We start from the raw sequence: 26,312 nt of genomic DNA, 5'->3' as shown, positions 1-26,312 counted from the left end.
AAGAGCAGCAGGTGTCCTGGAGGCAGACTCTGTATTCCAGTCTCTGCTCGGCCTTTTCCTCACTCTGGGGGCCCAAGGAAAGTTACTTAACTTCCTTCTGGATCCATTATTTTATTTGTACAATAGTAAGCAAAGCTATTTGGGGCTTATTTTGAAGGCTGAGTCAGATATCGCAGGTAAAGCTCATAGCACAGAGGCTAGGACATCGTAAGTGTTCACTGAAGAGTTTGCACCACCATCGTCAGCTCCTAGTTTCCAGACCAGATTCCACAATTCCTGGTCCTGTGCCACAGAAGTCTCTTGTCAATTTGATGATTTTTACTCTGATCTCAAAAAGGTTTCGAGTCAGGGCCACTGGAGACAAGATAACTGAGCAAAGAAGGGGTTGACTTACCTGAAATCCCATGAAGAGTTAGGCAAAGAACACAGATTTCCACCCAAGTTCCTGGGCTCTAGGCCCAGTGTTCCTTCCACCATCCTGCAGCCTCATAGACTCCCAGATCTTAGAGCCCCAAAGACTGCCAGACACCATCTAGCTCGCCTCGCTGTATGTGATGAGAGGTGGTTATGATGTAGAGGAGGAAATGACATGGTGTGGTTCCCCAAGGACTGAACTACGACTCAGCCCTCTTTACCCCTAGTCCACGGTCCTCATCACCTACCTCCAAGCCTCCTCAGGAGCCTCACAATGGTTAACATGAGACATTTGCCATAAAGTAGTAACAGCTGATGTTAATTGAGTGCTTATTATGAGCTAGGCACCTTACATGAGGGGTTATTTCTCATGACAAAACACAGGTGGATCAAATGACAGCTTTAAAAGGATAAGGCTTGGGGGCTAGTGCTGTGGCGCAGTGGGTTAAGCTGCCACCTGCAGCACCAGTATCCTACACGAGTGCCAGTTCAAGTCCTGGCTGCTCCATTTCTGATCCAGCTCTCTGCTAATATCCTGAGAAAAGTGACAGAAAATGTCCCAAGTGCTGGGGCCCCTGGCATCCACATGGGAGACCTGGATGAAGCTCCTGGCTCCTGGCTTCAGTCTGGCTCAGCCATGGCCATTGTGGCCATCTGGGGAATGAACTTGTAGAAGCAAGAGATCTCTCTGTCCTTCCCTCTCTCTAAGTCTGACTTTCAAGTAAATAAATACATCTTTTTAAAACAAAAAAACATAGCTAGAAAATGTAAGTAGTAGTAATAAGCCCTTTAGAATATAAGTTATTTAAAGCAAGGGTTGTTTTGTTTCATGCTGTAACCTTAGTGTTTGGAACCATTCCTGGCACACAGTATTTGCACAATAAATATGGCTGAACATAAGAATGGAGGAACTATGATACCAGAAAGATGGCAGAGAAGTAACTAGTAGCCACCTTCTTTGTCTCAAAACAAAAACAGAAAGCACAACAAATAGACAATAATCCAAGAGTGAAATAGCCTTGGGAGACCACAAGGTTCAGTTAAACGTCTACAGCAATAGAGCAGAGCCAAAGGGGAGAGGGAGAGAGGGAGGGAGATAGAAGGGGGGGGGGGGGAAGAGAGCAAGAGCAAGATTAATTGATTGATTACTGGAGAGACCAGCAAACCTGGCGTGACTAGAGACCACCAGAATCAAAGAGGAGGGGCAGGAGCTATCAGTATTAGCAAATGTAAGTGGGACTCCATCTTCCAGGAGCCTGTTCTGCATAGGACACCACTGCCTTTCAACACTGAGATAACCCACAGTCATCCCTGCCATAGATCCTCCAGAAAGGGAGACAATGCTGTACCCCAGCACTACCAAGAAGAAGCTACTCGTGTGTCACCCCAGGACCAGGGCCACCAACCTTCTCCACCCCATATGTGTCCCAGACTCTGGAGCCACAGCTGTTCCACACACATCTGCATTCCAGACACAGATCTGTGGCTGCCTCAATCATGTCCACATCTCAGACACTAGAGCTACCACCACCATATGCCTGTAGGCAAACCCGAGGCCTAGAGAAGCAATCTCTGTACCTGTGCCCGTGCTCTGGAAACCAAAGCTAGTGTGTCCCTCACACTCCGGAGCTGTCATGGCTCTTTGTGCGACCACAGACTGGAGTTTGCAGAGTCAGACTCCCTACCCGCCCCATAGGCACCTTCGTCTTGCAGTTTCCCACGTGGGACTGCGGACACATGTACCCCAGTGCTACAGTCCCCCCACCTCGCCTGTGCTCCGTTCCATAAGGACCGCACAGCAGACCCCAGCGCCAACACCATCACGAGTGCATCTGCATGTTGTACCTGACATTGAGCACTGAGACTTTTTGGTTTTTTTTTTGGCCATATCTTCCCTGTTGGGAGAAAAACAGATCAGCAGGACTTAATCAGACTTTCCCACCAAAGACCCCAATAGCATTGCAGCTGCTGAGAACACAGTGTTGACCACTGGAGATACCTGCAATGTTTGCCTACACGGACCTCAGCTGCATCGATACATTTCTGCACACTCATGCAGCCAGAACCAATGCACTACATCAAACCAGTGCCTTAACAGCCCTGTAAGGGCAGGTCTTTCTAAGGCCAGCCTAGAAAAGTTAGAACAGAGAGATGCTATATCAAATACACATATATCAATATGTGCAAGGCAATAAGAAACACGAAAAACCAAGGAAACCTAACAGCAAAGGAACTCAATAATTTTCCAGTAAACAGCACCCAAAAAATAGATATCTATGAATTGCCTGACAAAGAATTCAGTTGTTTTAAGGAATCTCAGCAAGCTGAAAAAGAACAAAGATTCAATTCAACAAAATCAGGAAAACGATACTCCCCTCCCCCCCCAAACTAAAAGTTTAGCAGAGAAATTGAAATTACAACAAAGAGCCAAACAGAAATTCTGGAATTGAAGGGCACAGCAAATGAAATGAAAAATGGAATAGACTATATCAACAGCAAAATTGAATGAGAGAAGAAAGAATCTGAATTCCAAGAAAGGTTTTTAAATATATACAGTCACAAGAACCAATACTGAAAGGAATGTTGGCCAGAATTAGTGGGAGACCATCAAGGGAGCTACCTTCCTAGGACAGTGTTCTCAAATCAAGAGACTAAGAAAGATTATTTAAAGAAATAATGGCTAAAAATGTCCCATATCCAGGCAAAGATATAAACATTCAGGTATAGAAAGCTCAAATGTCTCCATTAAATCAATCCAAAGAAAATTACAAATTATACTATAATTAAACTGTCAAAAAATCAAAGAAAAAGAGAATTTTGAGAATAGCAAAGACAACAGAAGAGTCTCACCTACATGAGAATCTCCACAGACTATCAGTGGATTTCTTAACAGAAATTTTACAAACCAGGAGACTGCAAGGATATATTTAAAGTGCTGAAAGAAAAACACTATTACCAGCCAGGAACACTTTGGATAGCAAAGTTGTCCTTCATAAATGAAGGAGAGATAAAGACTTCCCCAAGCAAAGAAAAATTAAAGGAGTTCATCACCAGTAGATGTGCATCATAATAAATGCTAAAGGGACTTTCTTGAACCAGAAGGGGAAGGATACTAATAACACCAAAATCTAAGAAACTAAAAAATTAACCGATAAAATGAGTACATATTCAAAATTAGAATACTTCAATTCTGTAATTAATAGTGGTATATAAATTGCATTTTAATTATAGAAGTTAAAAGATAAAACTATGAAAATAATGATGACTACAATATTTTGTTAAGGTATACACAACATAAAAAAGTAAATTGTGACATCAAAGCGAAATGTGGGGTATGGGATAAAGTAAAAGTGTAGAATTGGTTTATGAAATCCAAGTTAAGTTGTTATCAGTTTAAAAATAGCCTGTAAGGGCAGTCAACCAAATGCTGCTACAGGGATATACTCGGCTCCCCACCCAGGAGACAGAGGCTTGAGACAACGCCCCACGCCAGCAGAGATACCTCGTCACCCCATGTCAGCAGGAAGTACCTCTAAAGACAGATCATCATCCCTATCCCCCTCCTGGACTTTGGGGGCTAATGTAATCCCATACAACTCTTGCTTTATAAAAAACAAAAGTAGTACAAATAAAAATAAAATAGCCTGTTAGGAACTATGCCATATTTTTATTTGCAAACATCATGCTAACCATTGAGCAAAAACTTATGGTAGACAGAAAAATGATGAAGAGAGAGGAATCCAAGTATCCTACCACAGAAAATCATCAAATCACAAGGCATACAGGAAAGGAGTGGGTAAAAATGAACTACAAAATAACCCAGAAGATAATCAATAAACAAAACAGCAATTTTAAGTTCTTAGCTATCAATAACTACCTTGCATGCAAATGGATAAAACTGCCCTAAGACATATCATGACAGAATAGATATTTTTAAAGACCTAACTATGCTGCTTACGAGAAACTCTCTTCAGTTTTAAGGACACACATAGACTGAGTGAATTGATAGAAAAAGATATTCCACTAAAATGGAAACCAAAAGAGATGAATGGTAGCTATATTTATATCAGACAAAATGGCTAAAAAAGAAACAAAGATCATTATATAATGATAAAGAAGTTAATTCATCAAGAACATATGACAATTATAAATGCATATACATCAAATGTTGGAGAACCTAAATATATAAAATAAATATTAATAGAACTAAAAGGAGAGATAAATAGCAATACAATAATAGTAGGCAGCTTTTGTATCCCGCTATCAATAACGCATAGATCATTCAGACAGAAAGTCAATAAGAAAACACTGGACTTGAAATGCACTTTCAACCTAATGGACCCAACAGACAAATACAGACCATTCCACCCAACAGCAACGCAACACACATTCTCCTCAAGAGCTCATTGAGCATTCTCTAGTATAGATCATATCTTAGGTTACAAAACAACTTGTAAGAAATTTAAGGAGACTGAAGTCATAAAGTATCTTTTCTGATCACAATGATATGAAACTAGGAATCCACAGCAGGGGGAAATCTGAGAAATTTACAACATGGAAATTAAGTCAAGTGCTTCTGAACAATTAGTGGGTCAAACAATCAAAAGGGAGGCGTAGGTGTTTGGCACCTTGGTAAGTTTGCTGCTGGGGATATCAGCATTCCATCTTGGAATACCTGGGTTCAAGCCCCAAGAATGCTGCTTCCAATCCAGCTTCCTGGTAATGCACACCCTGGGAGGCAGCAGGCAATAGCTCAGGAACTTGATCCTTGCTACCCATGGGGGAGACCCGGATGGAATCTTAGTCTCCTGGCTTCAGCCTGGTTCAGCCAGCCCTAGGTGCTACAGGCATTTGTAGAGTGAATCTGTAAATGCGAGATCTCTGTCTCTGTCTTTGAAATAAAACAAAAATGAGGAATTTTTAAAAACCTATACTTACAAAAAAAAAAAGAAACCAAAAGGGAAATTTAAAAAAATCTTGAGATAAAAGAAAATGGAAATGCAGCATGCCAAATAACAAAGGAAAAACCAAAGATGAGAGCACAAATAGATGAAACAGAAACTAGGGAAAAAATCAACCAAAATAAAGAGCTAGATGGATAAGAAGATAAAATTAACAAAATCTCAAATAGACTAATTTACAAAGACAGAGACTAAAATGGAATCGGAAATGAAAAAGGATACATGACAACTGATATCCCAGGAATGCAAAGGTTGTTGGAAAACTATGAAGAATTATGCAGCAGCAAATTGAATAATATGGAGAAATGGATACATTCTCAGACGCTGTATAACAAGGCTGAGTGTTGAAGCAAAAGGAAATCTGAACAGATCAATAGTAAGTATGAAGATTGAATCAGTACAGGCAACAAAAGCAAATATAGGCAACAAAAGGGATGACCTCGCTCTAAAAGGCTTCTGCACAGCAAAGGAAACCATCGACAGAGTGAGAAGACAACCTGAAGAATGAGAAAAAATATTTGCAAACCATACATAAGCAAAATATGTATAGGGATGCAATCAAACAATGCAACAGCAAGAAAACAATCCAACTGAAATATGAGCGAAGGTCATTTTCAAAAGAAGACAATGCAGGGGCCAGTATTGTAACACAGCAGCGTAAGCTGGCTGCCTGAGACACTGGCATGCCATATGGGCACCTGCTCCTGAGCTAATGGGCTCAGAAATGCAGCGAAAGTTGGCCCAAGTGTGTGGGCCCCTGCCACCCATGTGGGAGACCCAGATGAAGCTCCTGGCTACTGGCTTCAGCCCTGTCCAGCACTGGCTGTTGCAGCCATCTTAGGCATGAACCAGTGGATGGAAGAGCTCTCTTTCTCCCTACTCTTTCAAAATAAATTAATAAATTAAAAAAAAAAAGATATGCAGGAGGCTGGTGCTGTGGTGTTGCAGGTAAAGCTGCCGCCTGCAGTGCCAGCATCCCATATGGGCGCCAGTTCAAGTCCTGGCTGTTCCTCTGCCAATCCAGCTCTCTGCAATAGCCTGGGAAAGCAGTACAAAATGGCCCAAGTCTTTGGGCCCCTGCACCCACATGATGGAAGAAGCTCCTGGCTTTGAATCTGTGCAGCTCCGGCCATTGTAGCCAACTGGGAGGTGAACCAGTGGATGGAAAACCTTTCTCTCTCTCTCTCTCTGCCTCTCCTTCTCTCTCTGTATAACTCTGACTTTCAAATAAATAAATAAATCTAGCCCAGAAAAAGATATACAGATAGCCAACATATACATAAACAAATTCTTAGTATCACAAATCAGCAGGTAAATTCAAGTTAAGCATGGAAAGAGACATAACTTCATACCCACTGAAACAGCTATTATCAAAAGCATGAAAGTGTTGGTGAGGATGTGGACAAAAGGAAACCATTATACACAGTAATGTTGGTAGGAATGTAAATCAGTTCAGCCATTATGGGTAACAGTATGGAAGCTAATCAAAAGTTAAAGACTAGGGGCCAGTGCTATGGTATAGAAGATTAAGCAGGGCTGGCATCCCATATGGGAGCCAGTTTGATTCCAGCTACTCCACTTCTTATCCAGCTCCCTGCTATGCACCTGGGAAGGTAGCAAAAGATGGCCCAATTCCTTGGGCCCCCACACCCATGTGGGAGACATAGATGAAACTCTTGGTACTTGGCTTTAGCCTGGCCCAGCCCCAGCCATCACAGCCATTTGGGAAGTGAACTGGCAGATAGAGGACGGATTTCTATTCTTTCTCTCTATATCTCTGCCTTTCAAGTAGATAAATAGAACAGGAGAAAAAAAAAAAAAGATAGGATGACCCATGAGTCGGTGTCTACTGAGGGTTACAAATGGCAATGGCAGAGCTCATGTAGAGGAAGGATCCCATGGCAAGCCAGGAAGCAGAGAGAGTGGGTGGGGCCAAACTCAGGTTTTTATAAAAGCCCTCTCATGACAATTCCAGAGGTCACAAGAGAACTTGCTCATAAGGCATGCCTCCCAGGGACCTGAGAACCTCCCATGGGGCCCTAACTCCCCAAATTCCCACTACCTCCCAACAGCTGCACCCTGGGTATCAACTCTTTAAGGAGAGGAAGAGGAAGAGGAAGAGAGAGGAAGAGGAAGAGAGAAAGAAAGAGAAAGAGAAAGAGAGAAAGAGAAAGAAAGAGAAAGAGAAAGAGAGAGAGAAAAGAAGGAGGGGGGGGTGGTGGGAGGGAGGGAGGGAGGATCTTCTATCCACTGGTTCACTACCCAGATGGCTGCAACAGCCACCACTGGGCTAGGCCAAAGCCAGGAGCTTCTTCTGTAGTTCTCATATGGGTGGCAGGAGTGCAAACACTTGGCCACCTTCCACTGCTTTTCCCAGGCATTATCAGGAAGCTGAATCAGAAGGCGAGTGGTTGGGACTCCAACTGGCACCTACATGGGATGCCAGCATCACAGCTGGTAGCTTTACCTGCTGCACAGCAAGGCCAGCCCCCTGAGCAGAATTTTAAGTTGGCTGCTACTATTTCAAAATTTCTTTATATTATCTCCTGAACTCACTCATTTTCTATTGAGACATAGCTATGAGGTGATTTCTGAAAGTTCATGGAAAATGGAATGAAAAGATAAATATATTCTGGTGCAAACAATTTTGAAATCCAAGCACACAAAAAGTCTTTAAAAAGTTCAGAGCAATGTGTGCTGTGAAGAATGCTTCCAATCTTTCAAACAGTGTTTTATCAACATAAATTTGTCTTGTAATTCCATTTATCCGTGAAATTTTTGAAGCACCTTTGTATCTTAGTGTTGCTTTTTTCTAGCCTGCTCACTCAGAATGCCTTGCATTTTTTCTACTTGTCTTTTGCTTCCAACTGAGTTACTGTATTTATAGATAATGTTCATTCCACTATCCATGAAGATATTTGTTAAACATCTATAATGCATGATGTGAGTTTGCCTTTCAGTTTGGTGAAATTTCTGGCTAATGTCTCTTCAAACATTGCTTCTGCCTCATTCTTTCTCACTTCTCTACTGTGATTAGCCTCATTCATGCTAGCTTTTTTCACTCCAGTGTTGTGTATTTTGCACTTTTCTGAATACTATGTTAATTTTTCTCTTCATACTCATCTGAACACTTTGTTCAAATCAATCTCCCAGTTCATTACTTGAGTTTGCAGCTCAATCAAGTAATTAAATTATAAACTTTATTTTTCTATTCAAAAATTTTCATTTGTTTTAGTTTCTTGTCCCATGGGGAAAATTTCTAACTCATCCAATTCTTTGAGCATATTAATATGTTCTGAAGTTCATTTATGATGATTTTAGTATCTACATCTCTTCTTAGTATCTTTTCATTGCTGGATTCCCTCCTATTTTGTTTTCTATGAGTGGGGTCTTGTCTAGTGGTAGACTTCGTTATCTTTTTATTGAATGTTAGTTATTTTTCAAGACAATTTTTTAAAATCTTTATTCTTTTATTTTCATCGTATTTGAAAGGTAAACACTAAGAGAGACAGAAAGAGTGTGATCTTCTTTCTACTGGTTCATTCTCCAAAATTCTCTCAATAGCCTGGGCTGGGCCAGGCTATAGCCCAGAGTCAGGAACTCGAAGCATTCTGTGTAGGTGGTAGGAATACAACCAGACCTTCCAGTACAGGATGCAGAAGCCACATCTTACCACTGCAGCAAACACCTACATCAACAGTTGCTTTAATAAGGTCTGGAAAACGTTATTTTCCTTTTGTTTTAACTGAAAATAAATGTAGCGATAATCACCTCCACTGTTGACTCTATAGAGGTTTTCACATCTGATCTGTTTCCACTTTGCCCTTGCTACTAGTAGTCACCCCTTCAGTGTTTCCTGTTGAAATCCTGAGATCCCTACCCTTGTGCCACCTCCTTGATGGAAACTTGAAGTCCAATTATTTTCCCCTCCAAACCTGTGTTTCCGGTGGCGATCTGCTGTTTCCCTCGTCTTTCAGCCATCACATTCTGCTCATCATTTTAGTCTTTTCAGCAAATATCTTAAAGCAGGAACTAGCAACCCAAGTCAGGTTCACCGGCCCTGGAACACTGACCCCTCAAGCTTAAGCTACTTTCTTAGCTCCCCAGTTCTGCAGACTTTGTTTCCATTCTGCCCAGCCTTTTAGCTCGTTCTTGGAGAGAACCTTCATCCCGACAAACTCATCTACCAGAAGTGGACATCCCAACTGAATCATTCTAAAGCTCCTTGCCCCTTTACAATAGGTCTCCTAACAGCTTCTTGGCCCCAGTCTACCACTGTTTCACTGTTTTATTTTCATGTTTAATGTCTTATCGCATTCCAAAACCCTTCCTGCTCCAGAGATGCCTAAATTACAGGTGGGACGGGGGTGGGTGGTGCTCTATTCACCTCTCCTCCTCCATGAGTTTCCTGGCTGGCAGAACAAGGGAGGCAGAAGAGGGATTACAGGAAGGCACCTGTCATGGTGAACTGGTGGGTGCTTTTCTATTAATAGCCTCGGAATGTTGATAATGATAGCTTAAGAATTCTTTGTGTTAGCAGGCATCCAAATAATGACTCTCCTGTGGAATACATTTTTTTATTAGTGACTTCCAAACCCCAAACGCATACAGTTTTCAAGAATGGGACTCCTAGCTGAAGCTGGTCTTTCTGCCAGCCTCCCAACCCCTGCTGTAGCTAATACACCATGTAAACTCTTTTGGCTGCATTCTCTTCATCTAGTTCTCAATTCTGAGTAGAAATTTAGCAAAACAGTAAGTGCAACTATCTTCTGGGGTTTCTTTCTAATCCATAGGAAATGCCTACAGCATACCCATGCCAAACTGTAGAATATGAAACAACATCACTAAGCATGGAGAAATTCCTAGGAGATTTGGTATAAGGGACCCATAAGGACAAGGGGCATTGATGCAGGTATATCAAAACAAGGGTCATTCTCTTTAGACTCTCTCTCTCCTTTGTTATTTTGGAGAAGCAGTAAAGGAAAGACCCCTCTGCAGAAGCAAGGCCCCCACTCTATTCTGCAGACTGGCTTTTTCACTCCCAATCCTCATCTGAAGTTGAATGGCTGTAGACTCTGGTAAGTGAGAGTTAGAGATAGTGTGGATTTAGTCTAGTTAGCCACTCTGTTAGCTCTCCAGGTGAGTGCCAAATCAACCAAGGGTGCTTTGATAAACTTGGAATACATCACACTCAGCATCCTGCTTCCTCAATTTTGACATGTAGCTACAACTCTAGAATTACAGGAGAATAAGGATAACAACTACAACCATGACAGCTGGCTATCATTATTAACACTCAGGGAAATACAACAGCTACTGCAATAAGCACCCAAGGGCTTTGCAAATACATCCCCTTTGTTATTGTATTTAACCTTTCCAGTCACCCAAACCATCGGGAAGATACTATTGGTATCCCTAAAAAACAGCTGAGGAAACAACAGAAATTGGAGAAATGTAAAAAGCATCCCTAAGATCCTGTAACTGGTAGGAAGTAGGCTGAGATGCAAAGCAAGCATCCTGAAAACTTCAACCAAGGACCTAAGTCTTCCAGCTTGCAAGGAGTCACAACCTCCACACCCAGAGACCATAAAGAAAGTTGACCTCTGAGGCTCCCTTCCCCCTCAGGGGACAGCCCTACATGAGGAAGGCTGAAACAGCATTTTCCAAACACCTCAATTCAAATGATAACCACAGATTGTGGGATAGTCCTAGGAGCCCATTCTTCTCTCCTACCTGGAAGCCACAGGTAGGCTTCCTACCTACCACCCAGAGAAGTTTCATCTCTGTCTACTACAGAGCTTATCTGCATTTCAAAAAGGCAAACAAATACCCTGCTGATCTCCTGAGCACAGAGCACAAGAAAATCCTCTGCCTCCCTCTGGGAAGCCCTCTTTGACCCCCAACTCACCAGGGACAGAAAATGCTGCCCAGAGATAGGCAAACGCTGGTTGAGGGCTGGGTCTGAGCTGGGGACAGAGGCTATCGCGAGGCCATGGTACAGGCTTGTCCTTGAAATCCACCCAGCGCTCTGCCAAAGTCCAGGGAAGGCATCTCCTTACAAATCTAGGGTACTTCCGGAGGCTTGGTTTTATTTCAGATTTTGAAGGAACAACCTCTGGTTTTAAAACTCATTGTTTTCTGCTCCAAACAGATTAGTTACTTCCCAAGAGCCCACCATTCTCTCTCTTCTCAAGTCAATCACCTGCCTGAGGGCACCAGACACCTATTCCAATGGATGATTCTCAGGAAGAACCCACAATAGAGAGGTCATATTTTCCCCTGAGGACAAAGGATGTTACAGCTCTATTTATTTTGTCAAAGTATCTACAAAATCTCAAAATACAGTGGCATATATTATTTGACTCAGCAATTCTCCTCTCTCTTTTAAACAAGGAACATGAAATAACCTTTGTTGTAATAGTGTTTATGATAGCAAAAAGCCATGAACAACCAAGTAGGGCAATGGCTAAATCCTCAACAGTATATCTAATGTGTGTAATGGGCTACTTTGGATAAAATATTACTCCTTCCCCAATTATGCCCCCTGGCCATCCAAAATCCACAGCTACTGTGTATTCACCCTACTGAGGGCTATCTTTTTTTTAACTTTTATTTAATAAATATAAATTTCCAAAGTACAGCTTTTGGATTACAGTGCCCCCCCCACCACCACCACCAACTTCCCTCCCACCCGCAACCCTCCCATCTACCACTCTAAGGGCTATCTTTTAAAAGAAAGATAATCAAGTTCAAAAAGGAAAGAGGAAATTTAAAGATGGTGGGTTAAGTTGTTGTGTCCGAATTTCCCAATCAATGCACAAGGCACAATCCCGGATGCAAAAGCAGAGGTTTATTGTTACCAGCCGGTTGGGACCCCCCTACCCCACCCCCAACCTGCACACAGCCATTTAGCAGTGCACAGGCAAAAGGCCCTCTCGTTTGCATAAGAGAGGTTTTTATAGCCTCACACTTAGAAGGGTGCAGGTCATCTCCTAGGTAGGTTACCTTCTTACTCTCTATATGGCAAGGTATTGGGACCCAACATGTTCATTGGTTCATTTAAACGTATAGGTTATGTGGCGGGAAGGCCACACAAAGGGGATGGTACGGGAAGCACTGGCGGGAAGCATCGGGCCATAAATCCCAGGGAGCTGGTGGGTGGGGGGGCAGGAGGTCATAAATTCCAGGGGAGCACAGCAGGCAGGCAAGCAGCCAGAGTACAGAAGCGGAACCAGCATTTAGCAAGCTGGGGACTCCAGCTCCTACAAGGTTACAGACTGTACAAGGGTGCTTCAACATGTTTATGGAAAATGAGATTTTAAAGGGTTTGTTTTAAAGATTTTGAATCTTCAGAAAGTTCATGTAAACTGTATTTTGAAAAATCTGTGCAGGTATTTCAAAAATGTTTGCACCAGGGGTAGGTGTTTGGCATAGTGATCAAGATGCTGGTTGGGACACTGTGCCTGGGGTCAAGTCCCAGCTCTGCACCCAACTCCAGCTTCTTGCTAATGAGCACCCTCTGAGGACACAGGTGATGGCTTACATAGTTGGGTCATGACATCCTCATGAGAGACCTGGTTTGAGTTTCCGGTTCCTGTCCCAGCCCCAGCTGTTGCAGGTATTTGGAGAATACACCAGTGGATGGCAGATCTTTCTCTTGCCTCTCAAATATTTCTTTAAAAATTGTACCTGAATGCACTTAACATTTAATGCCATTTCCACAAACTTTTTTTGAGGTGCCCTGGCATGACAGTAGCCTGAAATGGAAGGGCCAGAGATACCACGGCAGTCTTGTCCACCCAAGGCTTTAATCTGGGACTGAGAGAGCTACACTTCTTGAAGAACATAGGCCCTCGGAGAAAGAATTTAAAATTTCCACCAGCTAGAATAAAGAATCTTATTTCTGCACTGATGCCTGACAGAGAGGGAAAAATATTCCCTGAGAGAACCCAAAAAAATCCCATATGTGAACTATATGTAAATACAGAGCCTGAATATATAAGAGGGCGTCAAAAATTCATGGGAAAGTAGGATCAAAAGAAAATGTGCATTTTCCACACACTTTCTGAAGTTTCCTCATTTAGCCTCCCCAAGGTATAAGAATCCTCAATTCAAGAAACTGATCTCCAAGTTGACCCGACAGTGATACATATTTTGAGAGAACATAGTCAAAACTCACGCAAAACCTCTTTCAGGAGCAATTTCTAGAACCACGGTGTCATTGAACTATCCAGTAAAAACCCAATACCATTCGATGATGAGCTCCCAGATAAATAACTGCAAACTGTTGCATTGATCCACCTTGCCGGTGATTGAGAAGACATAGCCACCAAGAGATTTAGCACCCACAAGAACTTGCAATGGGAGAACCATATGTTTGAGACTGTAAAGTGATAATTAAGGTTTAAAGGGAGTAGAGATCCAATGAAAGGATAGGAACCACATGAAAAGACAGAACTCTATGGGGCAAAAAAACAAAGAAAAAAAAATTTTTAAGATTTATTTATTCATTTGAAAGGCAGAGGCAGAGAGAGAGACAGAGGCAGAGAAAGAGGTCTTCCATCTGCTTGTTCACTCCTCACATGGCTGCAATGGCTGAAGCTGAACTGATCCAAAGCTAGGAGCTTCTTCCAGGTCTCCGACATGGGTGCAGGGACCAAAGTACTTGGACCATCTTCCACTGCTTTCCCAGGCCACAGCAGAGAACTGGGTCGAAAGCGTAGCACCTGGGACTTGAACCCGTGTCCATATGTGATGCTGGCATTGCAGGTGGCTGCTTAACCCACTACGTCACAGTGCCGGCCCCAAAGAAAAACTTAAAAAAAAATGAATAATGACTTTCAGAAATTAAGAATGCAGAAATTAAAAATTTAAAGTACTCTTCAGTCTAAACATCATCCATTTCCATTGCCTTCCTAGATTTTACCAGTATGATATTTGCTATAGAATTAAGACAGTATAAACCCAGAAAGTAAAAAGAGCAGGAGAGCTAACATCAGTTGAGGAATGAGAGCACAATTTTGCAAAATGGAGCCAACTTAACAAATAAAACAAAGATGAGAGAGAAGTACCTGCAGAGGAGAAAGCCCAATGGAGACAAATAAAACAAAACCCACTAACATACTTTAGCATTATCCAAGGAGAGCTTGAAAAAACGGAGGCCTCTGGTAGCTAACAAGGTGAGTGGGAAGAGAAACAGAATCCCTTGAAACTACTTACCTAGCTGTTTAGACTCCACCAAACCTGCAATTAGCTCCTATAGCCAAGGGATGCCATTTAAGCAGAATTTCCTACATGTAACACTGAACTAGAGGGCGGAGATCTGACCTGGGTGTTCAGACACTGGCTGGGACACCCACAGTGCGTGCCTGGTGGGTTCAAGTCCCAGCTCTGCTCCCAGTTCCCACTTCCTATTAGTCTGTATCTTTGAAGGCAGCAGGTGATGGATGGCTCCAGTTGTGGGGTCACTGCCAGCCACACAGGAGACCTAGATTAAGTTCTTGGCTCCTGGTTTTGGCCTGGTCCTGCCTTTGTTCTTGCAACCACTGGGGAGTGAACCAGCAGATGGGAGTTTTCTTTCTCTGAGTCTGTCTCTCTCTCAAATAATTAAAACTACAGATTTCAAAAATGTTACACTGAAGTAATTTATCTTTTAATTATATTTTCCATGAATTTTTGAAGAGCCTATACTAAAAGATTTCAATTTTTCCCAATTAATGTATGTATACATATATATTAACATTATCTTTTTTAAAAGATTTTATTTATTTTTTGAGAGGTAGAGTTACAGACAGTGAGAGGGAGAGACAGAGAGAGAGGTTTTCCTTCCAAGAGCTTGCTTGGAGAGGAGCAACCGGGACTAGAACCAGCACTCATATGGGATGCCAGCACTGCAGGCAGAGGATTAACCTACTGTGCCACAGCACCAGCCCCAAATTAATGTATATATTAATCCAATCCGCTTTAAAAGCCCGGAACAGAGAGGTATATGTGTGTATGTAAATTGACAAACTAATCTTAACATTTTTAAGAAAACAGAAAGGACCTGGAGTGGTTAATAAAATCTTAGAGAATAAATTCAGAGGACTTTGTCAGATTCTTACACTTCTTATTAAATAACAATAAATAGGATGTATCAGTTTGATGATTGATAAATAGAAAAATAAAAGACAACAGTGATTCAGAAATAGCTATTCACATACTTTGTCACTTGATTTATTGCATGAGCTCCAGGTCCAGTCAGCAGGGGAAGAATGGTCTTTTCTTTTTTCAGTGTATTACATTTCTTACATTTTATTTTTAATTGGTAAACAATATATATGCTGTCGCTCCCCGTCTTCGTGGAGGAACGACACAGGACCCTGCGCTGTTCTTCTGTCTGCTCGGCCCTCCCCGGGTTTGCTGCTGGTTCTTCCCGGGTTGGCTACCGTCCTTCCACCTCCGTGGAAGGGCGGTTCCCCTGGCCACTTTCCCCACTTCCGCGGGGGAGCGGCACACCGCCAGCCGGCTCTCTCGGGGGCTGCACAGGTGTTCCTCTTAGATGTTCCTGGTGCATGTTGTCTCTCTCCTCTTTTATAGTCCTCCTCTGCCAATCCTAACTCTGCTACCCACACGCCGAGTACGCTGCTCTCCTCCAATCAGGAGTAGGTCCTACAGTTTATTGGTTGAACTGGAGGCAGCTGTGTAGAAGCTGTTTCTCCCTTCTCAGCGCCATATTGTGGGAGAGCAGATGCATAGAATAAGTCTTAATTCCAGTAACTTAGTCTAGTCCGAGTTGCTCCCAGTTGCTCCCCACATATGCTTGTGGAATACAGTGTGATTTCATATGTATAGACTGTGGAATGATTCAATTGTGCTGATTAACATGTCCCTTAACTCGCATCCATCATTTCCTTGTGGTGAGAGCATTTAAAATCTAATCTTTTTGGTCATTTTGAAATATTCAATGCATTATTCTTGAGTCATGTTTTCAATGCAGGATTCTGAAGCAAGCAGCTGCTCATAGGAGAAAACATTACCTTGACTTCTGTCTCATATCAAAAATTAATTCATGATGGGACACATATATTAAATGTAAAAAGCAAAAATATTAAATTTCAAGAAGCAAACACAGCAGGGTATCTTTATGACCTTGGAGAGAAATGAGAACATTTACTAAACAGGACACATAAAACATTATAAATGAAAAAAAATGAGAACTTGCATTTCTTTAAGTGCAAATTAAAATTAAGAACTACTATTCATCAACTGAAGTGATTAAAAAAAAGTACACAGGCAAACTCCAGACTAGCAGAAAGTCTCAAAATGTGTCTCTGACAAGGACCTATATCCAGGAAACATTTTTAAAGCTTCAAGAACCCGATTAGGGAACCGCTGCCAGGTCTGCTCTCGGTCCACGCTGCCCGCCTCGCCGCCCGCCCAGCGTCCGCTGCCGCCATGGGAGTGCAGGTGGAGACCATCTCCCCCGGAGACGGGCGCACCTTCCCGAAGCGCGGCCAGACCTGCGTGGTGCACTACACCGGGATGCTTGAAGATGGAAAGAAATTCGATTCCTCCCGGGACAGGAACAAGCCCTTTAAGTTTATGCTGGGCAAGCAGGAGGTGATCCGAGGCTGGGAAGAAGGGGTTGCCCAGATGAGTGTGGGTCAGAGAGCCAAACTGACCATCTCCCCAGACTATGCCTACGGTGCCACTGGGCACCCGGGCATCATCCCACCACACGCCACTCTCGTCTTCGACGTGGAGCTTCTAAAACTGGAATGACAGGAATGGCCTCCTCCCTTAGCTCCCTGTTCTTGGATCTGCCATGGAGGGTCTGGTGCTCCAGACACATGCACATGAATCCATCCGGAGCTTTTCCTGCAGTTCCACGATGCCCTCTGTACAAACATCTGCCCGACTGAATGTGTTCTGTCACTCAGCTTTGCTTCTCACACCCCTACTCCTCTTCCCCTTCCCCTTGTATGTGTGATCACCTAAACCATACGCCATAAACCTCAAGTGACTCGATTTATTCTGTTCTCGTTTTGGGGTGAAGATTCAGTTTCCATCTTGGGTCTAGGTTTCCAGTGAAGATGTGGTCAGGTGTTAACAGCACAAGTGATGGGTTCACTTTAGAACAGGAATTGGTGTTGGGGAACGGGGTTTGCAAGAATCTTTATTTTATTTTTATTTTTTGGATGAGATTTGTATCTATTATGTATTAAACAGTCTTGCTGCGGCACTGCAAAGCCACAGCAGAAGTGAGACGCTGCTGAGGGCTGAGAGGTCCTCGGGTAGAGTAACAGCCCTGCCCAGACTGAAGTGGGGACGGGAGAGCCTTTGCCTCCACAGCCCCAGCCCAGCCTCCCCGGAACCCTCTGCCTCTGAAACTAGATCACTTTCCTGCAACGCTGGACACTACAGGTACCTGTCCCTGGGCCAGCAGGGACCACTGAAGCCTTCTTTGTGACCTGGCTTTTTCTTTTCCCCTCCATCCTGTGGTTTTTCTAGTGGATTTTCAGAACTTTTATAATCTCCTAGCTATCCAAGACTCCCAACACTTCCTAAATTTTAAGAAACTTTTAATTGAAAGTTTAAATTGAAGGTGCTGTTTGTAGACCATCACCCAGCGAAAGCCCGGCCATCACGACACATCCTTGAGTGTTCTCTTGAAAGTGATGCTGGTCATCGCAGCTTTAGCATCTCCTGGTGTTTGATGCTTGGCTGTCTCCGCTGATCTCGGGTTTCCCGGCTCTGCCTCCCACCCCCTTCACACCCCTCTGCTCTCCTGTGTAGTGATTTGGTGAGAGAAACTGTTGCTGCCCCCACTTCGCTCCAGTACCACATGAGTTTCGAGTTTTATTATTGCAATAAAGTGCTTTATGCTGGCTTTTCTCAAAAAAAAAAAAAAAAAAAAAAAAAAAAAAACCCGATTAAAAATAAGCAAGAGATTTGAACAGGAACTTCACGTAAGATACCCAAAACATGTCCCAGTAAGCATTTGTAAAGTTGCTCAACATTGAAAAATACACATAAAAATCACAATGGGATAGTACTTTATACCTATCAGAATAGTAAAACTATATAGACACTTCCAATTTTGGGCAAAGTCAAGCAATCCCACTCCTATGTGTAGTGTATATAACAAAGTGGATGTGTCCACAAGAGATATGTACAGAATTTTCATCACAATTTATTTTAACCAAGTCCTAGAAATGCTACAAATACCAAACAAAAAAACATAAAATTTGGTATATTCGATATGGAATACTGCACAAACCATGAACATGTGCAATGACATGAATGAATCTGACTGATACTAGGTTGAGCAACCAAAGTTGGTAGATTCGATCTTTTGAGCAGACCCTGAGTGATCCCATTCATTGAAGTACAGGAGCAGAAAATTAGAAGCAATGGTGACAGACGTCAGAACTTAAGTTACCTCTGAGGCTTGGCTAGAGTAGGGCAGAGGGAACCTTTGCGATATAGGTGGTTGTCTACATTTTGATCAGCATGGTAGTGAACAGTTGTATACACCCACAGTCACTCACCTCTTCACTGTGTGCGAGTTAGATCTCAATCCAAACACAGAGAAAGACTAAACAGCCCTTTCAAATCCATTTTCCTATTTTATTATCTCTCCCTCATCAAATTGTAAGCACATTTCGACGTTGTGGATATTATCTCTTGATCGACTAACAACATCACTTTTTTGCAAATCTTTTACTTATTGATTTTATCCAGCGATTCTGTTTTATGGTATCTTTTCTCATACAGAGTTTTAAATTTTTATGCAAACACGTCAATCCTTTGTTTTACAGTTTCTGGCTCTCTAGTTATGGTTAGCAAGGTCTAACCACCCAACATCTCAGGGTCTCAGGCTGCACATGTGTTTCTTTGAATATTTTATAAGATTTTATTCAATCATTTCAATATACTTGAATCTTTAATCTAAACGTACTTATTCTCGTATGCATCATATGCTGTGGACTGAATTGTGTCCCCTCCAAAATTTCTATGCTGAAGCCCTAATCCCTAATGTCATTGTATTTGGAAATAGGATTTACAAGGAAATAACTCAAGACTGAAACTGGGGGATCTGTGTTCTTTAAGGCAGACACATCAAAGAGCCTGCTTTCTCTACCAGTTCAGGACACGTTCAGAGAGAACATGGCCCTCTCTAGACCAGGAAAAGAACCCTTACCAGGAAGAGCCCTGCTAGCACCTTGACTTTTGGGCTTCCTGGCCTACAGAAAAATAAGTAAATCTCAGTTGTTGAAAACACTCAGTTTGCATACAGTGGTTTGCTATGGCCGTGGAGCACACTAAGAGTGTGCTGTGGACATTCATTTGATTTTATTTCAGGTACATGATGCATCTCCTTCAAATAACCTTTTAGGGGCTGGTGCTGTGGTTCAGCAAGTAAAGCCTTTGCCTATGATGCCAGCATCCATATGGGTGCCAGAGACCCGGGTGCTCCACTTGCAATCCAGCTCTCTGCTATGGCCTGGGAAAGCAGTGGAAGACGGCCCAAATGCATGGGCCCCTGCAAACATGTGGAAGACTTGGATGAAGCTCCTGACTTCAGCCTGGCTACACCCTGGCCACTGTGCCCAGCTGGGGATGGCAACAGTAGGCGGAAGACCTCTTTCTCTGTGACTCTTTCAAATACATACATAAATCTTTTAAAAAACCATTTAAATATTATTCCACAAATTAAACTTCTCAAATGGTTTGGGATTGATGTTTAGATTCGCCATCCTACTGCACTGACAAGCGTGCCATCCCTATACACAAAATACCATGTGAAAGAAAAAAATGCCTTGAGTATCCGTCATGAAGGAGAGTTGGGGGAGGCAAGTGTAGACTATCACGCTACACTGCAAACTCCTAAAAATGAATCAATACATCCTTGCTGATGGGGATAAAATGAGAGCATACTTTCACAGTTGCTGGTGGAAATGTAAAGGCTGCAGTGTTTATGGAAAACGATTTGTCCAATACCTAGTAAAATTAGTAATATGTATTTTTCAATCCAGCCATTTCAGATCAGGGTGTATGTCCAATGGAAAGAAAAGAATACATAAGAACATAAAAATATGATGTTTGTTTCAGAACTGTTCAAAGTGGCAACGAATCGGATATAAAATTTAGTAACCCTCAGCAGAGAGATGGATGAGTACATGATGAAGCCTTCACGCCATGGAACAGTATGTAGTCCATCACAGAAAACAAATGGAGCTGTGTGAGGATCTGGAAGGATTTTCAAAAAGTCATTACCAAGTGAGAAAATTAAGATACATGGACGATTGTAAATTATAATCCCATGTGTATGAATCAAACAACAGCAAGAAGCTTCTTTTAAAAAAGATTTATTTGTTTGAAAGGCAGAATTATGGAGGGGGGTTGAGAGAAGAGAAGTCTTCCACCTGCTGTGTAAGTGTATGTGTGTAATGGAATTGGTATACAACTTTAAAAACAATTTTGGCATAAAAGGAGATATGCTGAAAATTAGTAAATGGAAGTTAGGCAAAAGAAGTTAATGGTTAAATTTGAGAAAGAAAGGATGAAACAATATAGAAAATAATAGGAATCACAAAAACAGGATAAGAAATTGTAAGATGAGTATTAAAAGCAAAAGCTAGCATGGCCGGCATTGTGGCACAGCAAGTCAAGCTACCACCTGTGACAGCAGCCTCCCGTTTGGGTGCTGGTTCAAGTTCTGGCTGTTCCACATCCACCCAGCTCCCCACTTATGTGTCTGGAAAAGCAATGGATGATGGTCCCTGCATCCACATGTGAGACCTGGAAGAAGCTCGTGGCTCCTGGCTTCTGCCAGGCCCAGCCCCATCCATTGTGGTCATATGGGGACTTAACCAGTAGATGGAAGATCTCCTCTCTGCCATTCAAATAAGTAAATAAAATCTTTATTTAAAAAAAGCTATTTTTTATGAAGGACCCCCTGAATAGTTAAAGCAATCGTAAACAACAGAAACAAATCCAGAGGCATCACAATATCAGGTTTCAAGATATGTTACAGGGTAACTGTAATCAAAACAGCTTGGTACTGGCACCAAAACAGACAGGTGGACTAACGAAACACATTAGAAACCCCAGTAATTAACCTACACATCTAGAATGAACTAATCTCTGACAAACAAGCTAAAATCACTTCCTGCAGAAAGGACAGTCTTTTCAAGAAATGGTGTTGGGAAAACTGGATCTCTGCATGCAGAAATATGAACAGGACCTCTACCTCACATCCTTCACAACAAGCGACTGACAATGGATCAAGGATCTAAATCTAAGACCTGAGATCACCAAACTGCTACAGGAAAACAGGGGAAACACTGCAAGACACTGGCATAGGCAAAGACTTCTTGGGTAAGACCTGAGGAATACAGGCCATAATAACAAAAATAAACAAATGGGATTACATGAAGCTAAGAAGCTTCTGTACATCAAAAGAAACACTCAAAAAATGAAGAGGCAACCAACAGAATGGTATAAAGTATTTGCTAACTATTCATCTGATAAAGGATTAGTATCAAATATATAAAAAGCTCAAGAAACTCAGTAACAGCAAAATAAACAATCAAGTTAAGACATGGGCAAAGGCAATGAACAGGCATTTTTCAAAGGATGAAATATAAATGGTCAATAGACATGTGAAAATGCTCACATCACTATCCATCAGGGAAATGCAAATAAAAACCACAGGATGTTTCAACTTTCCCCAGTTAGAAGGGCTCTCATCCAAAAGTCAAAATATAACAAATGCTGGTGAGGATGTGAAGAAAATTGTTCCCTCATACACCACTGGGAATGCAAACTTGTAAAAACATCATGGAAGACAGATGGAGATTCCTCAGAAATCTGAAAATGGACCTACTATATGACCTAGCCATTCCACTCCTGGGAATTTACTGAAAGGAAATTAAATCAGCATGTTAAAGAGTTATCTGCCCCTCCCCCAAGTTTATAGCAGCTCAACTCACAATAGCTAAGATATGGAATCAGCCCAGATGTCCATCATCTGATGACAGGGTAAAAAATTGTGCTGTATATCTAGTATGGAATACTAGTCACCTGTAAAAAATGAAATCCTTCATTTTGCAACAAAACAATGCAAACTAGAGACTATTACCATAATGAATTAAACCAACCCCAAAACACATAAAACAAAACAAATAAAGTTTTCTTTGATTTGTGGTAACTAATATAGACAAAAATGTAATGTATATGCATGAAATTGACCTCTTGAGGTTTGATTATTATTTACAGTGTTGTCTATACTCCTGCAGAACAGAGGTCTTTCTACTTACCAAATTCTTTATCTAGTGGAGGTTTAAACCTGTGATTAAAATTAAATTGAAAGTATGTGATTGCAAACATTAAACAGAATAAAAAGTACAAAGAAAGGCAGGAGGGAGGGGTGATGGAAAGTACCGCCATGGGCTTAGAATTGTATGTATGAAATATGTGAAACCTGCCCTCTTTACACAAAATTTTTATAAGCTAGTTATTTTACAAGATTAACACTGGGGCCAGCATTGTAGCACCATGGGTTAAGCCACAGCTTGAATTGCCTACATCCCATAGCAGACTGCCTAAGACCGAGTTCTACCTCCACTTCTTTTTTTTTTTTTTTTTTTTTTTTTTTTTTGACAGAGTGGACAGTGAGAGAGAGAGACAGACAGAAAGGTCTTCCTTTGCCGTTGGTTCACCCTCCAATGGCTGCCGCAGCCAGCATGCTGTGGCCTGCGCACTATGCTGATCTGATGACAGGAGCCAGGTGCTTCTCCTGGTCTCCCATGGGGTGCAGGGCCCAAGGACTTAGGCCATCCTCCACTGCACTCCCTGGCCACAGCAGAGAGCTGGCCTGGAAGAGGAGCAACCAGGACAGAGTCCGGCGCCCCGACCGGGACTAGAACCTGATGTGCCGGCGCCACTAGGCGGAGAATTAGCCTATTGAGCCACGGCGCTGGCTACCTCCACTTCTAACGCAGCTTCCTGTTAACACACACTCTTGGAGACAGCATATAATGGCTCAGGTACTAGGCTCCCTGCCACCCACTTGTGAGACCTAGATGGAGTTCCTGGCTCTTGACTCTGGCCTGGCCTAGCCCTGACAGTCATGGGCATTTGGGAAGTGATCCAGTGGATCCATTGATAGAATACCTCCCCCATCTCTCTCTCTCTCTCTCACTCTCTCTGTTACTCTGCCTTTAAAAGAAATTAAAATGCATAAATAAACTTTAAGAAAAGGATTAATGCATTTAACAAACCCTTGGCAGGACTTGATCCAGGAAAAAGGAAGAGAACCACAGACGCCAGCACACAGAAATGAAGAGACACCTGCCAAGTGATATAGCGGATTATCCTAGAAATGGAAGCTTGGAAGGGGAATTAAACTTCACTTACTGCAACAATTTATACAGTGACTGAACTCTTGCTCTCCTTAAGAGTGTCTATAATCATATGTGTATATACATAACATCGCAACAGCAGGACCAGGGGGAACAAAATCAATTGCCCTAAAATTTAATGAAGGTTAGCCCCATATCTAAAAACTTAGAACTGTATTCACATAATCCTTAAAATAAGACTATAACGTAAGAATTGTTTTATCAAGATTTATTGATTTGAAAGACAGAATGACAGAGAGGGTAGGGAGAGAGAAACAGAGAGATCTTTTACCCACTGATTTGCTCCCCAAATGGCTACATCTGCCAGGGCTGGGCCAGGCTGAAGCCAGGAGCCAAGAACTCCACCTGTGTCTCCTATGCGAGTGGCAGGAGTCCAGGCACTTGATCCATCTTCTGTTGCCTTTCCAGGTGCATTAGCAGGGAGCCAGATTGGAAGAAGAGTATCCAAGACTCAAACTGGCACTCTGATATATTAGCACCATGGGTGGCAGCTTAACACACGGCACCACAATGCCAACCCCAAGAACTATTGTTATCATTATTAGCACTTCACTCTTTTTTTTCCAGATGAGAAATGTCAACACAAAGGAGTTAATCAATTTCTAATTTTTCCATGGTTAAACAGCTGATAAGTAATGGAGCTAGAATTGCCCCACATCCTTCAAGCCTTGGTTTCCCACTTATAAAAGGTGGCTAATAATCTCTCTCAGAGGAGGAAGAGGAGGAGAAAACAAAGAGGTCAGGAGGCTGAATGCATGTTTAAAATTATACAGCAGGACAAGCATTACTTACAACATGAAGGCTGAGAGCCCTGCCTCCGGAGTAAAACAGACTCAAGTTCTAGTCCATCTTTGCCATTGAGAAATGGTCTTAACAAAGTGACTCTAGTTTAGGATTAACAGATTTAGTGAATAGAAACTCAGGAAGTTTAGTTAAATTTGAATTTCAGATAAACAATGAGTAATTTTTAATAAGTCTGCCCCATGCTTTATCCAACATTTCCTATCAGAGGGCCAGTTTGAGATCTGGATACTCTGCTTCCAATCCAGCTCCCTAGTGCATCTGGGGAGGCAGCAGAAGATGGATCAAGCTCCTGGACCGCTGCAGCTCACATGGGAAACCCAGATGGAGTTCCTGACTCCTGGCTTCAGCCTGCATTATCTGGGATGTAATTATGCTGAGAAATATATATTGTTCACTGGAAATTCAAATTTGCCTGGCTGCCTATCCTTTATCTAACAAGGCTACATCAGCTTTCCAATTTCCCTTGAAGAAAAGAATGACCCTGTGTCTAAGTTCTGTCTTATGAAGACGTAAAAGGGAAGAGAGAAAATGAGATTTCCAGAAAATGCCCCTGCAAGCAAAAGGATCTGTCTGACTCTCGTCTTTCCTTCCTCTCTTCTATTTCCTGAAGCATGGACATGACAGCTGGAATTGAAGCGGATGTCCTAGTCCTTGAGGACTGATTAGCCATTCACATGCCAGGCTTAGCAGATATGAAGACCAGAAAGTTTGGGAAGTAGTGACCAGTAGCTCTCCTGATCTCCATTTAGATGACCATTAGAATCACCTGGGCAACACTGAAAACTCCCAGTACCCCAGAAGACATATCTTGGGTGTGCATTCATATTTTTTTAAAGCTTCCAGGGCTGTACCATATGGCGAAAATAGAGAACTGTTTTAAGTTCTCTCCAGTGCTCCTCAAATAATACTCAATGGATGATACTCAGTGGAAATTATAAAACAGTAGGTGTAGGCTGGAGCCCAGGGATCTGTTTTGGTTTGTTCAAGCATTCAAGGAAGTCTGGGTTCGACAACACAGCGTCTCCATCAGTGGCAATCAGAACCACTTACAGTGCTCCCTGCCTCCTTTTTTAAACAGTTTTATTGAGGCAGATTTTACATATCACAAGGCTTGACTATTTTAAGTGTACACTTACTGAATAGCACCATGCATCAATGTTAGAGCACTTTCATCCCCCAGGAAGATCCCTCATATCCATTTACAGTTAATTCTCATTCCCATCTCTGGTCCCAGGCAATCACTAATCTAGTCTCTGCTTCCATAAATTTGCCTTTTCGGGACATTGCACATAAATGGAATCGTACAATGTGCTGTCTCTTATGTCTGGCATCTTTCACATAACATAATGCTTTTCAGGTTCATCTTTAACATAGCATATGTCATGAGATCACTCCTTTTTTTTTCCCTCCCAGAGTAGTATTTGGAGAGTTTGTTAAAAACCCAGATCTAGTCCTGGATTCCACACCTTCTCCCACTCTCCCGAAGATGCTTTCCAGTGCAATCTGCATTTGTAACCAGCTCTCTGCTGTGTGGCTGCTGGTCCACAGACCACACCTTGAGTAGTGCTGGTCTAGACAATTCCAAGCCACAGTGCACTTAACACACCTGTCCTCTGACCAGTGATTGAAGGTCATCACGGAGGTGAGCTGGACATAGGGGCTCAGTGCCAGAAGCTGCCTTGTATTTTCCTTTGTAATTCACCGACAAGGAAGTCACTGCACC

The 26,312-nt window shown here is 42.3% G+C and overlaps 1 protein-coding gene across 1 annotated transcript; it reads left to right on the top strand.

Annotated features, from left to right (window-relative positions):
* The first annotated feature begins 16,811 nt into the window (after window positions 1-16,811).
* On the top strand, window positions 16,812-18,254 carry LOC100328942 (FKBP prolyl isomerase 1A). The gene is given in 1 exon segment (NM_001171126.2): window positions 16,812-18,254. A coding segment is annotated over 1 exon segment (327 nt). The 3' UTR covers window positions 17,139-18,254.
* Window positions 18,255-26,312: the final 8,058 nt, after the last annotated feature.

Source organism: Oryctolagus cuniculus, chromosome 11 (assembly GCF_964237555.1).
Source record: "Oryctolagus cuniculus chromosome 11, mOryCun1.1, whole genome shotgun sequence".
Taxonomy (NCBI): domain Eukaryota; kingdom Metazoa; phylum Chordata; class Mammalia; order Lagomorpha; family Leporidae; genus Oryctolagus; species Oryctolagus cuniculus.
The sequence above is the reverse complement of the archived record's forward strand: the minus strand, read 5'-3'. Positions and strand labels throughout refer to the sequence as shown.